General features: G+C 52.9%; 1 protein-coding gene across 1 annotated transcript in view; it reads right to left on the reverse strand.

The window, feature by feature from the left end:
• Positions 1-19,632, reverse strand: part of LOC133277041 (SH3 and multiple ankyrin repeat domains protein 3-like) — a 302,090-nt gene that overhangs the window by 211,821 nt on the left and 70,637 nt on the right. Inside the window, 2 exon segments of the mRNA XM_061468551.1 lie at positions 1,474-1,807; positions 15,846-15,912. Coding sequence (XP_061324535.1) covers positions 1,474-1,807; positions 15,846-15,912 — 401 coding nt within the window.

Raw genomic sequence — 19,632 nt, forward strand, 5'->3', positions numbered from 1 at the left:
CTTCAGCTCCTACTGCTCCTGCTGACAGGCAGTGCCCAGGCTGGGCTGCAGCACCCAGAGGTGTCATCACTGATTCTGACTGAGGCATTAGACTGTTTTCTGTATGATCATCCATCATCCATCACACTTTGGTCATCCAAGAGTGCTGAATACTATGCTCAAGCTGCCACTGAGCAGAGGCCTCCGCTGAGCTCTTTAGAGTCATCCTGCAACTCCTCCTGAGTTAAACTATCATTAAGAATCTTCTCAGGTACTTCACTGGGTCACTTTTTTCTCCTCCAGTAGCTATTTTACATTTATCTTCATTATTTTTTATTCCCTGACATGTTTCTTTTCCCCAAAATTATTTAGATTGGCTCAAAGGGCCTCTGAGCTGTTCCTGCTCTGGAGCTAATGTAAATAGCTGCCATATGCAGACTGACTCTTCAACGCTCAAATCCATTTGGACATTAGTGAACACAGCTACAAGGCAGAGCTGGTGCCCATGCTCTGAACTCCTGCTCTGGCCTCACGGTACCAGAGGTTCTCATTAGTCCTCTCTGAGCAGATATCACTTCACATCAGCCACGACTGTGGTCGGTCTGTCCTCTCCACTAACAGCAAAGCCTGAGCCCAGTTGTCACCGAAGGGACCCTCGACCCCAAAGACTCTCCGCAGCACCTCAAAGAGCCATGGACTGGCCTGGCTTGGAAAGGACCTTACACTCACACAGTTCCAAACCCCACCACAGGCAGGGACGCCTTCCAGCACACCCAGCACACGGGGGGTTCTGAGCTGAAGCAGCCAGACCTCAGCTGTCTGAGGGCAGCGGCAGCCATCCCCCTGTATCAAGTGGGCACCCAGACCTGGCTCCCAGCTGCAGGCAAGTGCCAGCAGTGGCGAGCAGTGTCACAGCTGACACTCGCGCCGCACGTGGACAGCAAGGGATGGGAAGCAGCAGGAGGACACAAGTTCTGCATCGCTCCCAATAGCCGTGGTCCATCATAACCACAGAACACACAGGGAAGGCTCCTGCACTTCTCAGGGGGTCAGGCGAGGGCACCCATCTGCCACTCCGGGCCTGGTGGGTCCAGGAGAGCAAGGCCACCACCATGGCCCATTGGCAGAACACTGCTAACTGCAACCACCGCTATCACCGGCCGGGCGGGACACCAGCGTTAGGTGTTCGCTCATCCACAATGTGCCACCTCGAAGTGTTGGTTTTCAAGATGCATCATTGTCATAGCAACAACCGGCACAACGCGGCGTTGATGCACTCACCACTTCCCTGAGACACGAGATGAGAGCGAGGGCTGAGGAAATCAAGGAACGAACCCCTCGGTGCTTGAGCCAGAGCAACACAGACAGGGGACGTGGGGCTTCCGTGGGCTCCGCCAGCCTCCCCGCTCCTCGCCCGCTGGCCCACGGTGTCTCTGGTGGGGCCCACAGCACGCACGGGCCATGGCACGGAGCTGCCTCCCCCCGACCCCTCACCTGGCCTTGCCGCGGCTGCTCCTGCGGAGCGAGGGCACGTCGGCCTCCCTCTCCTCCTGCACGCGCTGCAGGGACGGGGAGCGGCTGTGCGCGCTGCGGGCGCTGCCGGAGCTGCCCACGCTGCCGTCTGCCGCCGCCGCCGCCGCCTCCTGCATCTGCGCCAGCAGCTGCGGCGGGAGGCTGCGTAGCGACGGCACCGGCGAGTAGGACGCCCGGCTCTCGGCCTTCAGGTTGTTGTCGCTGGCTGAGCGCTGCAGCACGCGTGGGGAGGCCAGGCCGCCCGCGCCCAGCAGCCGCCGCCGCTTCGTGTAGCTGGGCGTCTCTCGGAAAGGCACTGCAAGAGAGCGGAAAGGGCCGTTAGACACCAAAGCACAGCACAGAGCCACCATGGTTGGGGGGGAAGATGGCGGCAAGGCAGGAGGGCTGGGAGAGCACGTGGAGCCGGGTGGGAGGGCAGGAAGGGCCAGGAGGATGCAGCTCCGCCTGCTTCCAGCCCCTCTCCCTGCAGCACCGCAGTGAAACTGCCCCAGGAGCACACGGGAGAGGCGAGCCCAGCGTGGCACACGGGAGGGGTTGGAGGTGGCATTTCAGACAGCATCAAGGAGCATTGCTAGAGGGGGAGGCAGCAACAGCAATCAACGAGGGTACAGGGCCACCAGCAGGACCCCTGTGATCCCAGCTCGGAGGTGGAGACACATGCACAGGACACTGACACCAGCAGTCACCCCAACCACTGCTTCCTCTGACTGACAAAAGGCCTAAATCATAGGATCAAAGAACCCCAGCCTGGTTTGTGTTGGAAGGGACCTTAAATCCCATCCAGCTCCAACCCCTGCCACGGGCAGGGACCCCTTCCACTGGAGCAGCTTGCTCCAAGCCCCTGTGTCCAACCTGGCCTTGAACACTGCCAGGGATGGGGCAGCCACAGCTTCTCTGGGCACCCTGTGCCAGTGCCTCGGCACCCTCACAGGGAGGAAAAGAATCTGTAGCTCCAGGCATGTGCCAGGAGCAAGCCTAGCACATACAGTGCCCCAAATAAACCACCAGCGACTCCCAGCCCTGCCTGCCACCCACCCAGCCCTTGGAAGCGTGTGGAAGAAAACGGACCTCACGAAGGCACCTGAGGATGCAAACTTCTGCCTCAGGCTGGAGCTCTGCAGAAGGAGAAGGAGCGGACACAGGAAGTGCAGGGTGGTTGGAAGGGTGAAGGGCTGCGGAGCTGCAGCACCGCAGACCTCAGGTCAGGAAGAATGTATGCTCCTAGATTTTAATGAACACATTTCCTTCCTGAAGCTTAAGATGCTTCAGTTTGCTGACGGGTGGCAGTGACCAGCAGGAGCTTGAGTCAACAACAGTCACCCATTTCTGGTGCAAATGTAGTGGCAAAAGCAAGGGGACAGGTAGAGCACGCAGAGGTCTCCTGTGCTGCGCAAAGGCACGTTCAGATGTGGCATGGTCCTGCCAAAGGGGACCCCAGCCCATCCACGTTCAGGACTCCCCAGCTTCACCCTCCCAAGGCCACGTAATCCCACAGCAATCTGCACAAAGGCACAGGAGGCCTGAACACGTGGCCACCACCGAAGGGCTGCAGAGGACGGGAGCAGCCAGGGCTCTGACCAGGACGCTGCCCCACACTGGAGGAGGCCTCAACCGGTGTCAGCCTTGGCGGCACCCCCTGAAGGCACATCCCAGCCGTGCTGTGCGGAGCACTCCCAATAGTTTCACTTCAAAGTACAAGAATTCCAGGCTCCCGTAAACCTCCCCATTGCCATGGCAACACGATGAGCTTGGTCTCGGATGAGTTTCAACCACGTGGTGGGGGAGTTTCTGCCGCAGTGGCTGCACTGCTGCGGCTCAGCCCCACTGCCTGGCGCGGTGCTGCCAGTGCCCGTGTCCAGGCTGCCCACTGGGACAACAGGCCCAAATCATGGAATCATGGAATGGTTTGGGTGGAAGGGACCTTAAAGCTCCTCCAGCTCCAACCCCTGCCACGGGCAGGGACCCCTTCCACTGGAGCAGCTTGCTCCAAGCCCCTGTGTCCAACCTGGCCTTGAACACTGCCAGGGATGGGGCAGCCACAGCTTCTCTGGGCACCCTGTGCCAGCGCCTCAGCACCCTCACAGGGAAGAGCTTCTGTCTCAGAGCTCATCTCAGTCTCCCCTCAGGCAGGTTCAAGCCATTCCCCTTGCCCTGTCCCTACATCCCTTGTCCCAAGCCCCTCTCCAGGTTTCCTGCAGCCCCTTTAGGCACTGGAGCTGCTCTAAGGTCTCCCCTTCAGGAGCCTTCTCTTCTCCCGGCTGCCCCAGCACAGCTCTCTCAGCCTTGTCACTCAATGGCCACAGTCAAGGAGGGATGTTGAATGGAAAGAAGCAAAGTGTGGGCCATGGATGTGATGCAGTCCCTGGGGTAAAACATGCTGATGTACAGCCTGTTCTATCAATGCAACACACTGGAGAGGAAGCCACGGTCAGGCTGGCTACATCAAGCAATGCTGAACGGGTCTGGTTGCCAAGGACAGCTGATGTGAGCTCATGTGTCATCCAGACATAGGATGGATCTCCAGGAGACATTTAATTTCATACTGTATCACTTCTCATAGAAAACCACTTTAAATGATCAGAGCAGCAAATATTAAATGGATGCATGTCATGGTACTGGCAGATTTAAACATTATTAGAAATTGTAAATAGCCACTGGAAACAGAAGGAAACTTCTCCCAGGCTCCAAGTGCTGCTCTCAAACCAAGCCAAGTCAGTCACCTAAAGCTGCTCTTGGAAAAAAGTACAGAATTACTCTAAGTCCAAGTGCCAGACGCTGCCCAGTAATAAAAGCACTTAAGTCACTGCCTGGGCACTTTCCAAACCAAAGGGCAGGGCACATACTAGTTGAGTGAGTGCATCCACGGTGCTTCCAGGGATCAGCACCATCGGTGAAACCAGGGGATCATGGGGTCACCACCTGAGAAAGGCCTTGTGCTCACAGCATCAGTCAACCAAACAGAGCTCAGAGCCCTCCTGCCAGAAGAGAGTCAGTGTGAGCCCATTACACCTGAGCTGGGGACCAGCAACACCCAGTCAGTGGTGCTGCACCAATGGGCAGTGCAGCAGCTGCAGAAAGGCCAAGGCTGGACCCCACCACATCAGTTAAGCAGGAAGTATTCAGCCAGAAAAACTCCAGAGCTAGAAAAATCTGCCTGGACCTTCCTCCCTTGCCCTGGGAGAGGCTGGAGCAGCAGCCAGCCCTGGACCAACATCAAATGTTTCTGCACAGAGCTCAGAGAGGTACAAATGACAGCAGACACCCGGGAAAGCCTGGCTTTCACCGGGAACACCGGATGAGCGAGCTTCAGAGGGAAGCTACTGCTCATAAGCAACATGGGACTTGTCTCCCCAGACACCTGGAGCTTTTCCAAAGCCCTCATCTAAGCACAGACTTAGGTCCAGTGAGTCTGGAAGCTCTGCCATGCAGCCTGGGTCTTTCTGGACAGCAGTTAGATATACTCAGAGATACAACTACGTTATCAGCTGCGCTACACAACAAGGTGGAGACAGCAAGGGAGGAGACTGTGCCAGAGCCAGATGGCAGAAAGGACAGCAAAGGTACCCACACTGCATGGGATGTGGGCTGCAGCAAATCTGTACTGCAGATCATGAAGCAAGAGGAAGTGATGGAGGCAATTTGATGCTGAAGGGTGTTACGGGTGCACTTCTTTGCATGAGAAAGTCCAGCAGATCAGCACTTGGTCACAAGGACAGCAAAGGCTCCAGGAACACATCTAGGGGCTACAGGAGACACAAAACCAAGGCCCCCAGGTACACAAGGGCGGGATGTGGGCAAAGGACACCGACAGTCTGCACTGCCAGCAGAGCCCGGCCCAGTGCTGGAGCTCTCCAGGCATCCTCTTATTGCTGTTTAAACTGTCCTTTGCTGGAAGGGGCAAGCAAGGGACCAGCACCCCAATGTGTGACTCACTGGTTACTCCTCTCCTGGTGGGAGCAGCATGTGTCCAACAGCAAAGACTTGGGGAAACCCGCTGCTGTTCTGAGGGAGGTGAATGAAAGACAACAACTTCCTAATGGGGCTGGAGACACTGAATTACAGTCACAGAATCAACCAGGGTAAAAAACAGCTTCAAGCTCATCAGTTCCCCAGCACTGCCAAGGCCACCACTGACCCATGGCACTGAGGCCTCGTCTCCACGCTGTGTGAGCACTTGCAGGGACGGTGCCTGCAGCCCTGCCCTGGGCAGCCTGTTCCAATGCCTGAGCACCCTCTGGGGCAGGAATTGTTCCTCAGCTCCATCTAAACCTGCCCTGGTGCAGCTTGAGGCCGTTTCCTCTTGTCCCATCCCTTGTTCCTTGGGAGCAGAGCCCAGCCCCTCCTGGCTCCATCCTCCTGTCAGGCACTTGTAGGGAGCCATCAGGTCCCCCCTGAGCCTTCTCTTCTCCCCACTGAACCCCCCAGGTCCCTCAGCCGTTCCCCATCACACTTGTGCTCCAGGCCCTGCTCCAGCTCCATTGCCCTTCTCTGGCCCCGCTCCAGCACCTCAATGTCTCTCTTGCAGTGAGGGGTCCAGAGCTGAGCACCGGGTTCAAGGTGTGGCCTCACCAGTGCCCAGTGTGAGGGGAAGTTCTATGAATTTCCTGGTGACACCGGTTTGTACTGGGCAGAGTGATCTGCCCTGGGTTGGCAGGTGACCTCCTCTCTGGGAGGCTCAGGCTGCTCTGGCATGCTGAGATGTTCCAGTGACGGTGTGAATCCCAAGCCATGCTTCAGCCTGTGGCTGCACAACCAGCTCCTCACTGCTCCTCAGCCTGCCCCAAAGTCACGGTAATAGCAGTAATGATGATGAATGCTGCGCCTGAGCTCCAGCCACCAGGTGCCAGAATCAGGACAGGTTCGGGCTGCTGCAGCAGCCAATTCTGCCCAAGGTTTCCTCTTCCCATCCCCCAGATGCACCATCCCCAGTGGGGAAGGGAAGGAGAGCAATAACGAAACAACTTTGTGCTGTTCCCCCATCGGCTTTGTAGGCTCCTTCTGCACCTTCTCCAGAGTTTAATCAAAGTGTGTTTACTGCCTTTCTCGCAGCGAAATGAATCACTGCTGTTTCCATGACAGCGCTGCTCGGAGCAGCGCCGCCGTGCCCCAGCCAGCCCGGCTCAGCCAGCGCTCCCACGGCTGTCTTTTGCCCTCCCAGAGGGACAACACGTGGATCTCGGTGCCAGAACACCACTCAGGTGTGGCGGGAGCAGGACACAGCCCCGGCTCCCCAAGGAGATCCCGGCACCACCGCACTGCCCAGGCAGGCAGGCAGCACCGGAAGCATGGTCCAAACAACCCCAAGCTGCTGCCTAATGAACCGAAGTGTAATCAACACTTGGAGGTTATTTAGATGTGCTGGTTCGATGTTAAATATTCATGTGAAAGAGCCAAAGCTGGCAGTGCAAATGTCTGCACAGCTCCAGGCTGAGAGGCCACATTTACATTTTAATAGTGGAAAATTACAAAGCAAACTGGAGAAGGAGCAGAGCATCTCCCCTCATGCGGTGCATCATCCCAGGTCGCTCGCCCTTGTCCAAGGGGCTACTCCAAGATACCTCCTATCTATCTTTTTGAGGGTGCTGAGGCGCTGGCACAGGGTGCCCAGAGAAGCTGTGGCTGCCCCATCCCTGGCAGTGTTCAAGGCCAGGTTGGACACAGGGGCTTGGAGCAAGCTGCTCTAGTGGAAGGGGTCCCTGCCCGTGGCAGGGGTTGGAGCTGGAGGAGCTTTAAGGTCTCTTCCAACACAAAACAGGCTGGGATTCTGTGATTCTATCAAAAGTACCATGATGAGGCAGACCAGAACCTCTCAGCCCCTCCTCACTCCACCCGAACGCGGCTCTCCCATCTTCCTGCTCAGCACCAGCCCTTCACAGCTGGAAACACATTTTACTCTGCATTTGTAAAATGTCAACTGAAACCTAAAATACATGTGAGTGAAACTTGCTAGTTTTCCCCTCCAAGCACTCCTGACATGTGCTGGCAATTCACCTGTGAGTGATATTAGGACAGGAGATGTTCAGCCTTTCTCTTCAGATAAAATCCATCACCCTGGTGCATCTCAGCACTGGACAGTTTTGCTGGCAGGAGTCTGGTGCATTTTTCATTCTTGTGTTTCACCTTGTCACAGGCAGCACGCAAGATCCTGCTCACGCTGTCAGGCTCTTGCTACATCCCCCGTAGGAAACCCCTAACCGGTCAGACTTACAGGTGCACAACAACAACAGGAAATTACAACTATTCAAAGAGGGTTTCTGACCTGTCTTTGGAACCAATCCCCACACCCTTCTGTACTGGCAAAAACTGCACTCCAGACCAAGGTGGAGCATTTAACACTCCCCCCAGTCCCATGGGCAGCCCTAGCGCCTGCTCACTGGTGTACAGCAAACCAGCAGGTTGAAAGCTGCTGCAGCAAAGTTCAAAGGAATTTGCAATGCAGCTTGTGGAGTCGTGGCCTATATTGCTGATACTCCTGCCACAGCTCCAGGGATGGGGAGGCAGCTTTGGAAAGGGCAGTGGATGATTCCGAACCCCGCAGAGAGCTCAGCTCCATGTCACTTCTAGGGAAAGCTGGGAAAAATGGAACTAGGACACTTATCAGTTAATGAAAAGGAATGAGAATATAATTGATACCAGGCAGGGTGGCCTAGACAGCTCACATCTTGCTGACAAAGGTACCTGCTGACATCATAAGCCTGGTGAAACTGCTGCCCCTCAGATGTTCTGGTTACGTGCTGCTACTGGACAAGTCACCAGAGCACATTTTAGCAGACACAATGATGAACTGTTAATGGCAAATAACAGAGAGGACAATGCCCGGTATTAGCCAGTCCATCAGTTCCTGGTACAGTCATATCTATATTTTTTACTTTATCAATGCCGTAGAAAAATACAGATCGTGAGCCACAAAAGTACAGGCAAAGCAGTGACTGGTGCAGTGACACTGGCCAAATGTCTTTGGTCAAAATGGGCAGATTTAGATTGGACATAAGTAAGAAATACTTATGGGAGTAAGGCAGTGAGGCGCTGGCACAGGGTGCCCAGAGAAGCTGTGGCTGCCCCATCCCTGGCAGTGCTCAAGGCCAGGTTGGACACAGGGGCTTGGAGCAAGCTGCTCTAGTGGAAGGGGTCCCTGCCCGTGGGAGGGGGTTGGGACTGGATGAGCTTTAAGGTCCCTCCCACCCAAACCACTCTGGGATTCTGTGGCATAAAAGAAAGGGTATCAACACAATGAAATCTCACGCATTTGTTAAGGCAGGGTCATCCCAACACGCTTCAGCACAGCCTGATGCAAGACGAAGCATGTGGGAAACACAAATGGAATTGCACCCCATAGGACTGTTCCCTGAAAAGCAGCAAGACCGAAACAAGCCCAAGAGTCCTGACACAAACCGCATGAGGAGAGGCTCCAGGACCGATGCAGTGAGCAGACAACCAGCTGGTGTGGCAGTGTTGTCTGTTTGCCCCTAATCTTACTACAGAAAAATGCATCTAAATTCAGTCTACACTTCTAAAAATGATGTTAAACCCCAGAAAGTGTTCAAAATGAAGCCCTGCAATGGTTCAGAAGCTGGTCAACCTGATCTGTATTAAGCAAATACTGAAACAGAAGCTATTCTGTGCTCTGGTTTACCAAGGTGACAGAGTCACAGTCACGTTTGTATCCTGGGAAAGATTCCTTGCCCAGCAGTTTCTGCACTATGTCTGAGCAACAGCACTAGGTGCAAGCAGCGCTTCTCTTCAGAGAGGGGAAACCACAATGTGAGGAGCTGCTGGTCTCAATTGCTCAAGCTGGTTGAGGTTACTCAGCCCAGATTTTAACTCAGTTTCCAAACAGCTCCTGCCTCCAAATACAACCCAGCTCACTCCTCCCAGCCAGGAGTGATTTCTGCAGGGTATCTGTGCTCTGTGACCATCCTGTGACTCGCGCTGTGGAACATCCCTAGTCTGGATGACTGAACTTGTGCCAAGGAGAGCATGAAACTTGTCCCTCTTCTGCTGTAATTAAGACCAGCACTGGCAGGACCCAGGGCCTGCTCCACTTGTCCCACAATATTTTCCTGTATTTTCTGCAGAGAACCAGACCCTTTCTTAGGAGCTGCTCAGCCCAACAGAGCCCAACAGAGCCCAACCCTCACAGAGCTTAATGTTCTGTCTGACAACAGTGAGCAAAAAGCTCTCATTTTAGAAAGCACACAAGAAAGGAGGGCACTGCCAGCTCACAGGTTTCTAAGTATCCTCATAAATAGAATAAGCTCAATAAGAGCATCCACATTTGTTACACATTCCAGGAAACTGGACACAAATAGACAAAAAGAAATCAAGCTTTCCATTATACAATACCACATTCATGGCTCCACACAAAGATTTGCAACATCTACCTCATTTAGCACATTCCAAAAACGTCTGCAAGAGGGGATCAAGGGGAAAGGTTTGAAAGAAGAAGAAATGTCACAGCCTCTACTTGTGCTTGTCACACACGTCTGTCTGTGCGAGCTCTCCTACAGAACAGCTACAAGTAAAAGTTCCCTCTGAGCTTGGCACTAGTTAAAACCCTGTTCCCACACAGGATATCATGACAAAACCATAGAACAAAAGCAGACATCCTCGCGCCACTGTAGAAATCCCCACCTCAAAAGACATCGTAGAGACTGAAGAGGTCAGACCAGAGCAACAGGGATGGTCAAAGATCTGAAATGGCATTGTGTTTTATCAATGGTGACCATTATGAACAAGTTATTGAATCTTAGCGACAAGTGATATGAAGTCATAGTGTCCTAAGGAAGCAAAACGCCGTCTTGTAAATCCTTTGGGGTGGATTTCTCCTCTTTATAGGGGAGAACTTGAAGAATCAGCAGCACTGGAAGATGTAAGATGTTTATATGCTGGGCAATCCCAGACTGAGCTCCCACAGACAGTTTCTGACAGCTTCACAGCACATGGACATACCTGGGATGGGCTTCAGATAAAGAGGGCACTCAAGGACAAAGAGACACTGATCTTGGGCTGGCTCCAGGACACCCTCATTAATGAGAAATAACTTATTCTTTGCTTTGAGCTGTAAAATGTCATAAAGCTGAGATTGCTCAGCAACAACTGACAATTAAATGCCCAAAGTCTCCTGTAACCTACCTAGTATATCATGCTCCTTAATAGGCTGGTGTCAGCTCACACAAAAAAGGGTCTAGGGAATGAGGCCACGCGCATCTGGGATGGACACCTCACGAGGAGCTGGGCAACCAGCTTGTTTTCTGAGCTTTGCTATGTCCAATCCAGGTTTCTATGCCTCAATACCTTGAAAGAAATTCACCCAAAGCAGGAGAGAGAAAGGTCCTGCCAGGGACACAGCTCATGTACCCCAGGCCTGTGGGGTCTCAAACAGATGTGAGCCAAGAGACCAACACATCCCAAAAGCAAGGACCACCACGGGGTCACTGAGGGATGGGGGTTATGCCCCACCCCTGCCAGCACACGTAAGGAAAACCTGTGTTGTTATGGAGCACTTCAGTTCGGCAAACAAAAGCCAGTGATCTCATCCAGAGCTGCAGATGCTCATCCTCCAACAAAAGGGTGTCCAGTGTCATATGGGGTAACTGTTTGAGGCTCCTTATGACTGATAATGAATTAATTCCTTTGACTTGAAGCTGGTGGTTGCTTAGTGACCATGAATCATGACCTGACTATATTACATGGGGAAGACAGCCCCAACCACTCTTACGTACATGTAACACTTTGGGCTGATTTCCCATCATGGGACTACTGTTATATTGTTCCTCCAGAGTGACTTTCATGCAGGGAGAGAAAATATGAATGAAAATCAGGAGGTTGTGAAACATTTGCAAACAAATGGAAGTTATAACCTCAAAATTAAGAAGTCAGGTAGCTGGGGTAAAACCCCCGTTTGGACTAAAGGGGCAGAATGAAGACATCAGTGGGTGCTGCAGAATGTATTTATTCTGTCATTGTGGAAAAGAATTGAAATCAATGTAAAGTTACAATGCACTCAAGGGGAGCTCAAGCAGTAAAGAGAAAGAAGTGCTTTGCAGAATGTAAGGAACATCAAAAAAAACTTTTTGGGCTGTCCTGTGGATGCAGAAGTGTTTCTAGAAGAAGCAGGAAGACACATTTGTGTCAGGATAACAAAGCAGAGGCAGCCACTAATTCTCTGACACAAATACATTAAAACTTGCAGGCTAAGAGACCTTGCCCAAAAGATGGCTCATGGAAACCACTGAGGAGCTGGCACAGCACCCAGCTGATATAAACCGTGTGCAATTACCACCACTGCAGATGTTGTGGTGAAAACCGGGGCCTGTGGTGCACACCTGACCTCAGAGTCACACATTTCACTGATAAACGTTGACATGGATTTAAGACTTGAACAGCACTGTGACAAGCAGACGTCCGTGCCAGGAGGCCCCAAGGTTCAGACACTAGCCTGGTTGCACTGTTTGGTACTGGCCAGCTCCCGGTGTTCTCATTCAGCACACAGCCCTTTTCCAGTGCCTTTGCCAGGGGCTGTGCTGGGAGCCAGACACCGGGAGCAAGCTCTCCTTTCGCGGCCCATGTAAACCACTGCAGATTCCTGGAGCAGGGAGCAGGTGGCCTGAGAACGTCCCCAGGGCATCACCAGTAAATGCGCTCAACTGAGATCATCTCCAAATGTGCTGGAGCATTTGGAGCCAAGGCTCTGCAGCCACGTGCAAGGAGACCCTCCTGCTGCTTTGGGAAACGGAATGGGCTTCCCTCTCTGCTCCTCAGAAACCATTCCCGTATGAGCAACGGCGGAGGCTGGACTGACCAACAAGCATACCCACCAGGACACGCCACAGAGAGGCTGTTGGTAGCACTGAGAAGCCATCAGGATACAAGCTCTCAGGTCCAACCAAGGCAGTAAAGTGCAGCAGTTGCTATTCATGGCACTCTCTGCAGATCCGTAAAACATGAGAATAAGGAAACAGACAGAAGTGATGGAGCAGCCCTGTTGTGAACTAAGTTGAGTTAGCTGGATTCCTTTAGCTCAGCTGTTTTGACTGGGTGGTCTTGCTTAGCATGAGTAGCTGATGAGCATGGGAAGCTGAAGTTAATTCCTTGTGGCCAAGGCTCTAGCAACCCCCACCTAGGTAAGGGTGAACTTTATTTCCAACTTATGCTTAGGCTCAGGCCTAAACCAAGGCCTTGAGACCTGTTGCAAGGAGCAACAAACCACACATAAGAAAAAAATTAAGGCGGCTTCAGCAAAAGGGCCCAGTGATGGGAAAGAGCCCAATGATGGATGAGGAGACCACAGACCAACGTTCACCATTGGACCAAGAGGTGCACACAAGGCACTGAACAGTGTGTGATGGTCAGGGGCAGGGAACATGAGGATATAAAAGCTCAGCTCAAGATGCTCCTATTCCTGGACCACTCAATTACTAAGTTATTTTCTAAGAACTGGACTTCTGAGGCTGTGCTGTGGGAAACCTGGAGCAAGAACGTTCTTTAACAGCCCAGTTCCAGTCTCCACATGTTTTCTATTTGTAAGCACATGTTCTCCCCCATCCTCCATATTTGCAGCCTTCAACTCCAATCTTGGACTCCAGTGCTGGTGTCTGGGACCAAATACACAGCACTGACTGAAGGGATGGAGACCTGAGCACAGGGAACCACAGCGAAGCCCACATGGGAAGTCCTGCAGCCCTGTGGGCTGTGAAGAATTGTTACTATCCCCCTCCACATCCACACTGGGCATTGCACTTCAAACTGAGTAACCCTGGCTGGACCCGTGAGCTCAGTGGCTGCCTGTCAGCAGATGGAGCACATCGGGTCTTCTTCTGGAACACAGTTTCTGGGTTATTTTCACCTGAAAAATTCAGTTCCCACCCTCTAGCATTGCTCTACATTGCACAACAAAGCACAGCAGGCAGGGGCAGTCAGCTCCAGCACAGAAGAGCTCTCCGGATCCAGACGGAAACACATAAAAGCTCCAGGAGCCTGGAAGTACAGCTGGGTGCTAAGGGCTGTCCTGCAGAATGGAGCAAAAGCTACTGCAAACCATCCTTCCAAATCAGCCTAAACACAGCAGGTCCTCTCCAAATGATTCTGACGGTGGGGGCCACCAATTCTTGTCTGAGACAGACAAGTGCAGCCTGACACTGGAAATTTGAGAAGATTCATAGAACCCCAGGCTGGTTTGGACTGGATGAGACCTTAAAGTTCATCCAGTCCAACCCCTGCCACGGGCAGGGACCCCTTCCACTGGAGCAGCTTGCTCCAAGCCCTGTGTCCAACCTGGCCTTGAGCACTGCCAGGGATGAGGCAGCCACAGCTTCTCTGGGCACCCTGGGCCAGCGCCTCAGCACCCTCCCAGGGAAGAGCTTCTGCCTAAGAGCTCATCTCAGTCTCCCCTCGGGCAGGTTAAAGCCATTCCCCTTGGCCTGTCCCTACATCCCTTGTCCCAAGCCCCTCTCCAGCTTTCCTGCAGCCCCTTCAGGCACTGGAGCTGCTCTCAGGTCTCCCCTTCAGGAGCCTTCTCTTCTCCAGGCTGCCCCAGCCCAGCTCTCTCAGCCTGGCTCCAGAGCAGAGCTGCTCCAGCCCTCGCAGCATCTCCATGGCCTCCTCTGGCCTCGCTCCAACAGCTCCACGTCCCTCTTGTGCTGCTGCCCCAGAGCTGGATCAGGACTGCAGGGGAGGTCTCCCCAGAGCGCAGCAGAGGGGCAGGATCCCCTCCCTGAGCTGCTGCTCACTCCCTGGGGGTGCAGCCCAGACAGGGGGGGGTTCTGGGCTCAAGCACACACTGAATTCAGGTCATGGGGAGCTTCTCCTCAGCCAACACCCATTTCTCCATTAGCCAGCACTCCCTGTGCTCCCTTTCTTCCCAGATTCTCTGTTTCAGTATTTCTTTACCTGTTCTGATGGAACTATCAGATCAAAGCCCAGACCCAGCAGAGCCCATTCCTCTCCCCAGTAACACCACTCTGCACTCCCAGTCACACACTCGCACCTCTCCGTTCATAATGAACTTCAGAAAACAGTTTCCCCTTGCTCGGGCAGTTCTCTGCCAGCTCCCTTGACCCCGGGTGGAAACCATCTGGACCTGCTGGTCTGCCTGTTCTCAGTTTGCAACTGTTACCTGACCTACTTTACATAGACAGCCCTTCCTGAAGCAAGAACAACTCGCTGACCTGAGGTGTTTCCCTGCCTTTTTCCTTCCACTGTTTCAACAGAAGTCACTGCGCCAGTCAATCATGGGTCCTGGCTGGAAGGGACTTTTGGAGGTCACCTGCTCCAAAGCCCCTCTCATAGCAAAGAGTCACTTTTCCCTTGAAATAATAGGGAGGCTTTCTTGCAAGCACTGTCCACTGACATCAGTTTTAGGAATTTTCAGGCTTTTCTCCATGTCCTTTCTGATGCTTAATCTTCCCAAAACTCCCCAGCAGCTGATTGCAGCTATCAGCGATGCCTTGCTGAGAAAAGATGCGATGAAGGATGTCCTGGGGCCCAGGCTGCTACACTCACAGCCACTTCTGAGAACCAAGATCAATACTTTGTGGCTCTTTCAAACTCCACGAGCCTTTTTTCAGCTGCTGACCCAGTGACTCCGTACATTCTGTGGAGGCTCACATGCTGAGAGCTGACTGTGCGCTGCTTCCTCCCCTGCTCCACAGAGCTCTGGACCAATACATTCTCGGAATAATTCAAGAAAACTCAACAAGTGTTGATTTTATACCTGACTAAAGCTCAGTCTGGCATGGAACATACCGCACTGTCATACCCACTCCACAGGAGGACAGAAGAGATGCTGCAAGGAAAAAGGCTGACCAGAAAACCCTAAAACGTTCCTCCATAAAGAAGCAAGTACAAACAGGATGGCTGCTGCTTTGCTGCTTTGCCTTACACGAGCTTCAGTGTAGGGCAGCTCTATAACCATTATCCCTGCTGAGACAGAGAATGTCTCCTCCTTGCTCCAGCCCAGTTAAGAGCTTTAGCAGGAGAGGATCTCCAGGATGAAATGGCCTCAAGGGTGCAGAGAGCGAGAGCAATGTAAGCTATTTTATGGAAGACCTTTTCAGAGCTACTCCAGACTAAATGTTTGCCTGACTCTTGATCTTGGCAATCTCAGCAGTCAGAAGCAAGCGCTGGGCTGAATAAACAGACTAGATCCTGATGCCCCAGGAGGAAAGCAGCTCTGTCCTGCCACTCCCCCACCCAAAAGTGGCTGCAAGCTGCAGCTTCCACCTGCCACTGCCGGCAGCACCAGGAAACCACCGTCAACACACAGTCCCATAGCCCTGGGCTCCACAGCAAGATTCAAAAGGGAGAAAAGGGGGAAGAAGAAAGCTCCAACTCACCAACATCAGACTCTTTGTGGGTTTTGATGATTTCAGCCAGTTCAAAATTGCCTGCAATGATGGCCACCTGCAACGAGAGGAGGGAAGAGAGGTGAGCGGCTCCGAGCAGCACCGGTCCTGCACAGGGTCTGCCATATGGAGTAACAACAGCTGCTTCCCATGGGATGCAGAGCCAGTGATTGTTCTGCCTCAGCTCACCCAGTCAGTCATCCCGAGGTGGAAACACGCCCTCACCACCACAGGGAGAGCGTATGGCCATGGCTTGTGCAACAAGAGAGGCCAATAGCTTGAGAGAGCCCTTCCCTTCCGAGCCTGGTGGTGCTCATACGCCTGACACCAGCCAGGAATTTATCTCAAGTCTTGCAGGTCCTGACGTGATGCTCTGGGGCCTGAGGCTTTCCAGTGAGTCCTGGTTAGCTGGTGAAAGGTGACTTGCCCATAGCTGAGCTGCCTGCACATCCCACCTGAACCATCACAGGACTAAATCCTGCCCACCCCAGGCTGTGCTGGCCGAGGAACCACTTCCACTCACAAAGCTGCAGCAGCACTCGCTCCAGCAAAGCCACAGTGCTTTAGACAGACATTAAACATTGCTCTGCCCCCACCCATCCCATGGCTTCTCTCCACAGGAAGACTCTTGGAGAGCTCAAAGGAACAAGGGAAGTGAGAAGCTGACCCTGGGTCTGCCAGAAAAAGGCAGAACTGGTCTGTCTTACTCCAGGAACTGCTGCTGCGATGCTCGTGTCCTGAGACACTGCAGAACACCAGCAGCCAACACAAAGGGAGCTCAACACGTGAGTAAGAGGAGAGAAACTGAAGTACCTACGCTCCTGAAGGGGCCTGGAGCAAGCTGCTCTAGTGGAAGGTATCCCAGCCTATGGCAGGGGGCTGGAACTGGATGAGCTGCAAGGTCCCTTCAGCCCAAACCAGGCTGGGATACCATGATCGGTGAAATCACTTGAACTCCTTGTTGATTTCTTATACATCTGAGAAAAAAATAAACCCCAAAGCAGAGCTGCACCACAGCCAGCAGAGGCAAAAGTGTTTTCAGAACAAGGTGAAAAGCATTCTTTTATCACGTGAAAGAACCACAGGGAGGTGGGTGGGAGTACAGCAAACCCAGGACTGCTTGTCAGGAAAACAAACTGGAAAAACTGCTCTGGACTAACCTGGTATATCCCTCCATGCAGTGCCCCCGGAATCTGCAGCCCCCTCTGCCCTTCCCATCCCTCCCAGCAATCCCAGTCCCCACTGAGCCTCCCAGACCATTCCCTCACCCAGCAGCACCCACAGCTGATGGGGGAAGGAATAGCTGGATCAAGCTGGGCTGGGTGAAAACAAAGTGCCTGAAGAAGAGAAGCTGGGTGGAGACCTCAGAGCAGCTTCCAGTGTCTGAAGGGGGCTACAAGGATGCTGGGGAGGGACTCTTCATTAGGGACTGGAGTGACAGGACAAGGGGTGATGGGTTCAGACTGAAAGAGGGGAAGTTCAGGTTGGAGATAAGGCAGAAGCTCTTCCCTGTGAGGGTGCTGAGGCGCTGGCACAGGGTGCCCAGAGAAGCTGTGGCTGCCCCATCCCTGGCAGTGTTCAAGGCCAGGTCGGACAGAGCCTTGGGCAACATGGTCTAGTATGAGGTGTCCCTGCCCATGGCAGGGGGTTGGAATTAGATGATTTTAACCCAAACCATTCTATGATCCTATGTTGCAGCTCAGAGCATGAAAAGGTGTCAGAACAGGCTGAGATTTGCCTGTCCATGCTGGGACCATCAAAACCTCCTTTTTCTTTTAAAGCTAGGGTTGGCATTTGAGAGGAAAGCCTTGGATGAGGCAGGCAGCAGAAACCAAACCCTCCCGACACTGGCAAAGTCAGGGCAGTGCTGGCAGCTCCAGCTGCCAAGCGCTTCCCTGCCCTCCCACCACAACAGCTTTAGGAACACGAGGCTCATTTGCATTCCACCACCAACTTGTGACGAAGGGATATATTTAACGTGGTGACTCAGTACAGCACGCACACCTCTACTATCATCCTTTATCAGCAGAAATAGTCTTACTATCCTCAGCACAACAAGGATTATGTGGAGGGTTTTGTGTTTCTGAGGCCCAGAATTTGTGCTCCACCTCCTCAGCTGGAGCTGGAAGCAGTTGGTGATGGCTGGAGAACAGGAAACCTTCCCTCTGCCTTTGGCAAATCAGGCCACAGCAGCAAAGTACGAATCTCTGGTTTCCCCCAAGCTTGTTTCAAACCAGGATCTTTCTCTGCCTCTCCTTACGCACACGTGTACATTTACCAGCTTTGCTCTCCCAAAGGTCACATTCTTTGAGCAGGCAAGGAAAGGGCAAATGACTGCATTTGGGGAAATCTGAAAGCAAATCCAACCAAACTGACAAAAGAGTGGAAAGCAGAAATGAGAAAAAGCATTCCAACTTCAAAGTTCCTCAAATGAACATCATCTCTGTGAAAATCCAGCTTCAAAGGACCAGTTCTGAGACTCATTAGATGCATGATTTGGGAATGATTCACAGGATGCACAGTGAGTGTCTGTGCTGCAGAGGAGCAACTCCTGCCAGTGCACGCTCCCCAGGGCCCCCCAGTCCAGCTGCAGGAGGTGGAGGTCTCCCACCACTGCACCCCCCACTCGCAGCGGGCCCGGAGGTGGGACAGCGGATGCTCCAGGAGCTGCCCTTCTCCCTGCCTGGGAAGCATTACAACTGCCAGGAAAGACGAGAAGAAACACACCGAATGAGAAGCTGTCAGCAGTATAACCTCATGTAAATCCCGGGGGGGAGGAGAGCCCTGCTGGTCACACTTCTCAATGCAACCCGGAAAAAGCAAAGGAGATGAAAAGGTTTCACGTGTTGTGTTGTCCCCTTGGCTGGTGCTTCCCCAGCCCTGGCAGCGTTCCTGTACCCACCTGGCTGTGCTGCACATAAAACCCTGTGAGAGGCTGCACAAGGGAGCGTTCAGTGAGCTCTAAGTTAAAAGCAACAGCCTTTGGGGAAAGGTAAAAAAGAAAAGGAAGTCTCAAGGATGGAAATTCCAGGAATATTTCAATGTTCCACTGCTAGCAATGTTAGTGCTCATACAGCAAAGAGAGAGGAATTGGTGACTACCAGAAGATAGTCTGACTTCCTCACAGAAGATAAATGATCTGATGTCAAGCAATGAGCCAGATGTTCCACATGGGAATGCCATCTTAACATCAGAGCCAAGCTACTCATCCTGTTGATGCCATGGAGACAGCAGACCTCATGCATCCAGGATAATGCACCATTCCCTGTGATGAGGAAGGGATGGGTCCTGCAACATGCAAAGCCCACAGACAGGCTGCCAGCACTGGATATACCACCTTGTAAAGGTCTCAAAGAGGAGACCAAGGAACCTGGGAGGCAGAAGAGTAGCAAAACTTTTCAACCAGGTGAGAGCCACATACTCCCAGGCACATGCATCTGAAGCAAGGGAAGCATCCGGCTGGTGTAAAAGCTATTAAGATCTTCACAAAGTGGGAAGAGAGGAAGGCAAAGAGCTCAAGTTCAGGGGCAGGAGTTCACAGCTTTGACAATACATTAAAAAGTGACCTGGATGATAGGGATGCTGGGAAGGGACTCTTCATTAGGGACTGTAGTGATAGGACAAGGGGTAACGGGTTCAAACTGAAACAGGGGAAGTTTAGATTGGATCTAAGGAGGAAATTCTTTCCTGTGAGGGTGGTGAGGCACTGGAATGGGTTGCCCAGGGAGGTTGTGAATGCTCCATCCCTGGCGATGTTCAAGGCCAGGTTGGACAGAGC

This window comes from Pezoporus flaviventris, unplaced genomic scaffold (genome assembly GCF_033815535.1).
Source record: "Pezoporus flaviventris isolate CSIRO_AGI_PZ_B2104156 unplaced genomic scaffold, CSIRO_AGI_Pfla_v1 ptg000049l, whole genome shotgun sequence".
NCBI classification, from domain to species: Eukaryota; Metazoa; Chordata; class Aves; order Psittaciformes; family Psittacidae; genus Pezoporus; species Pezoporus flaviventris.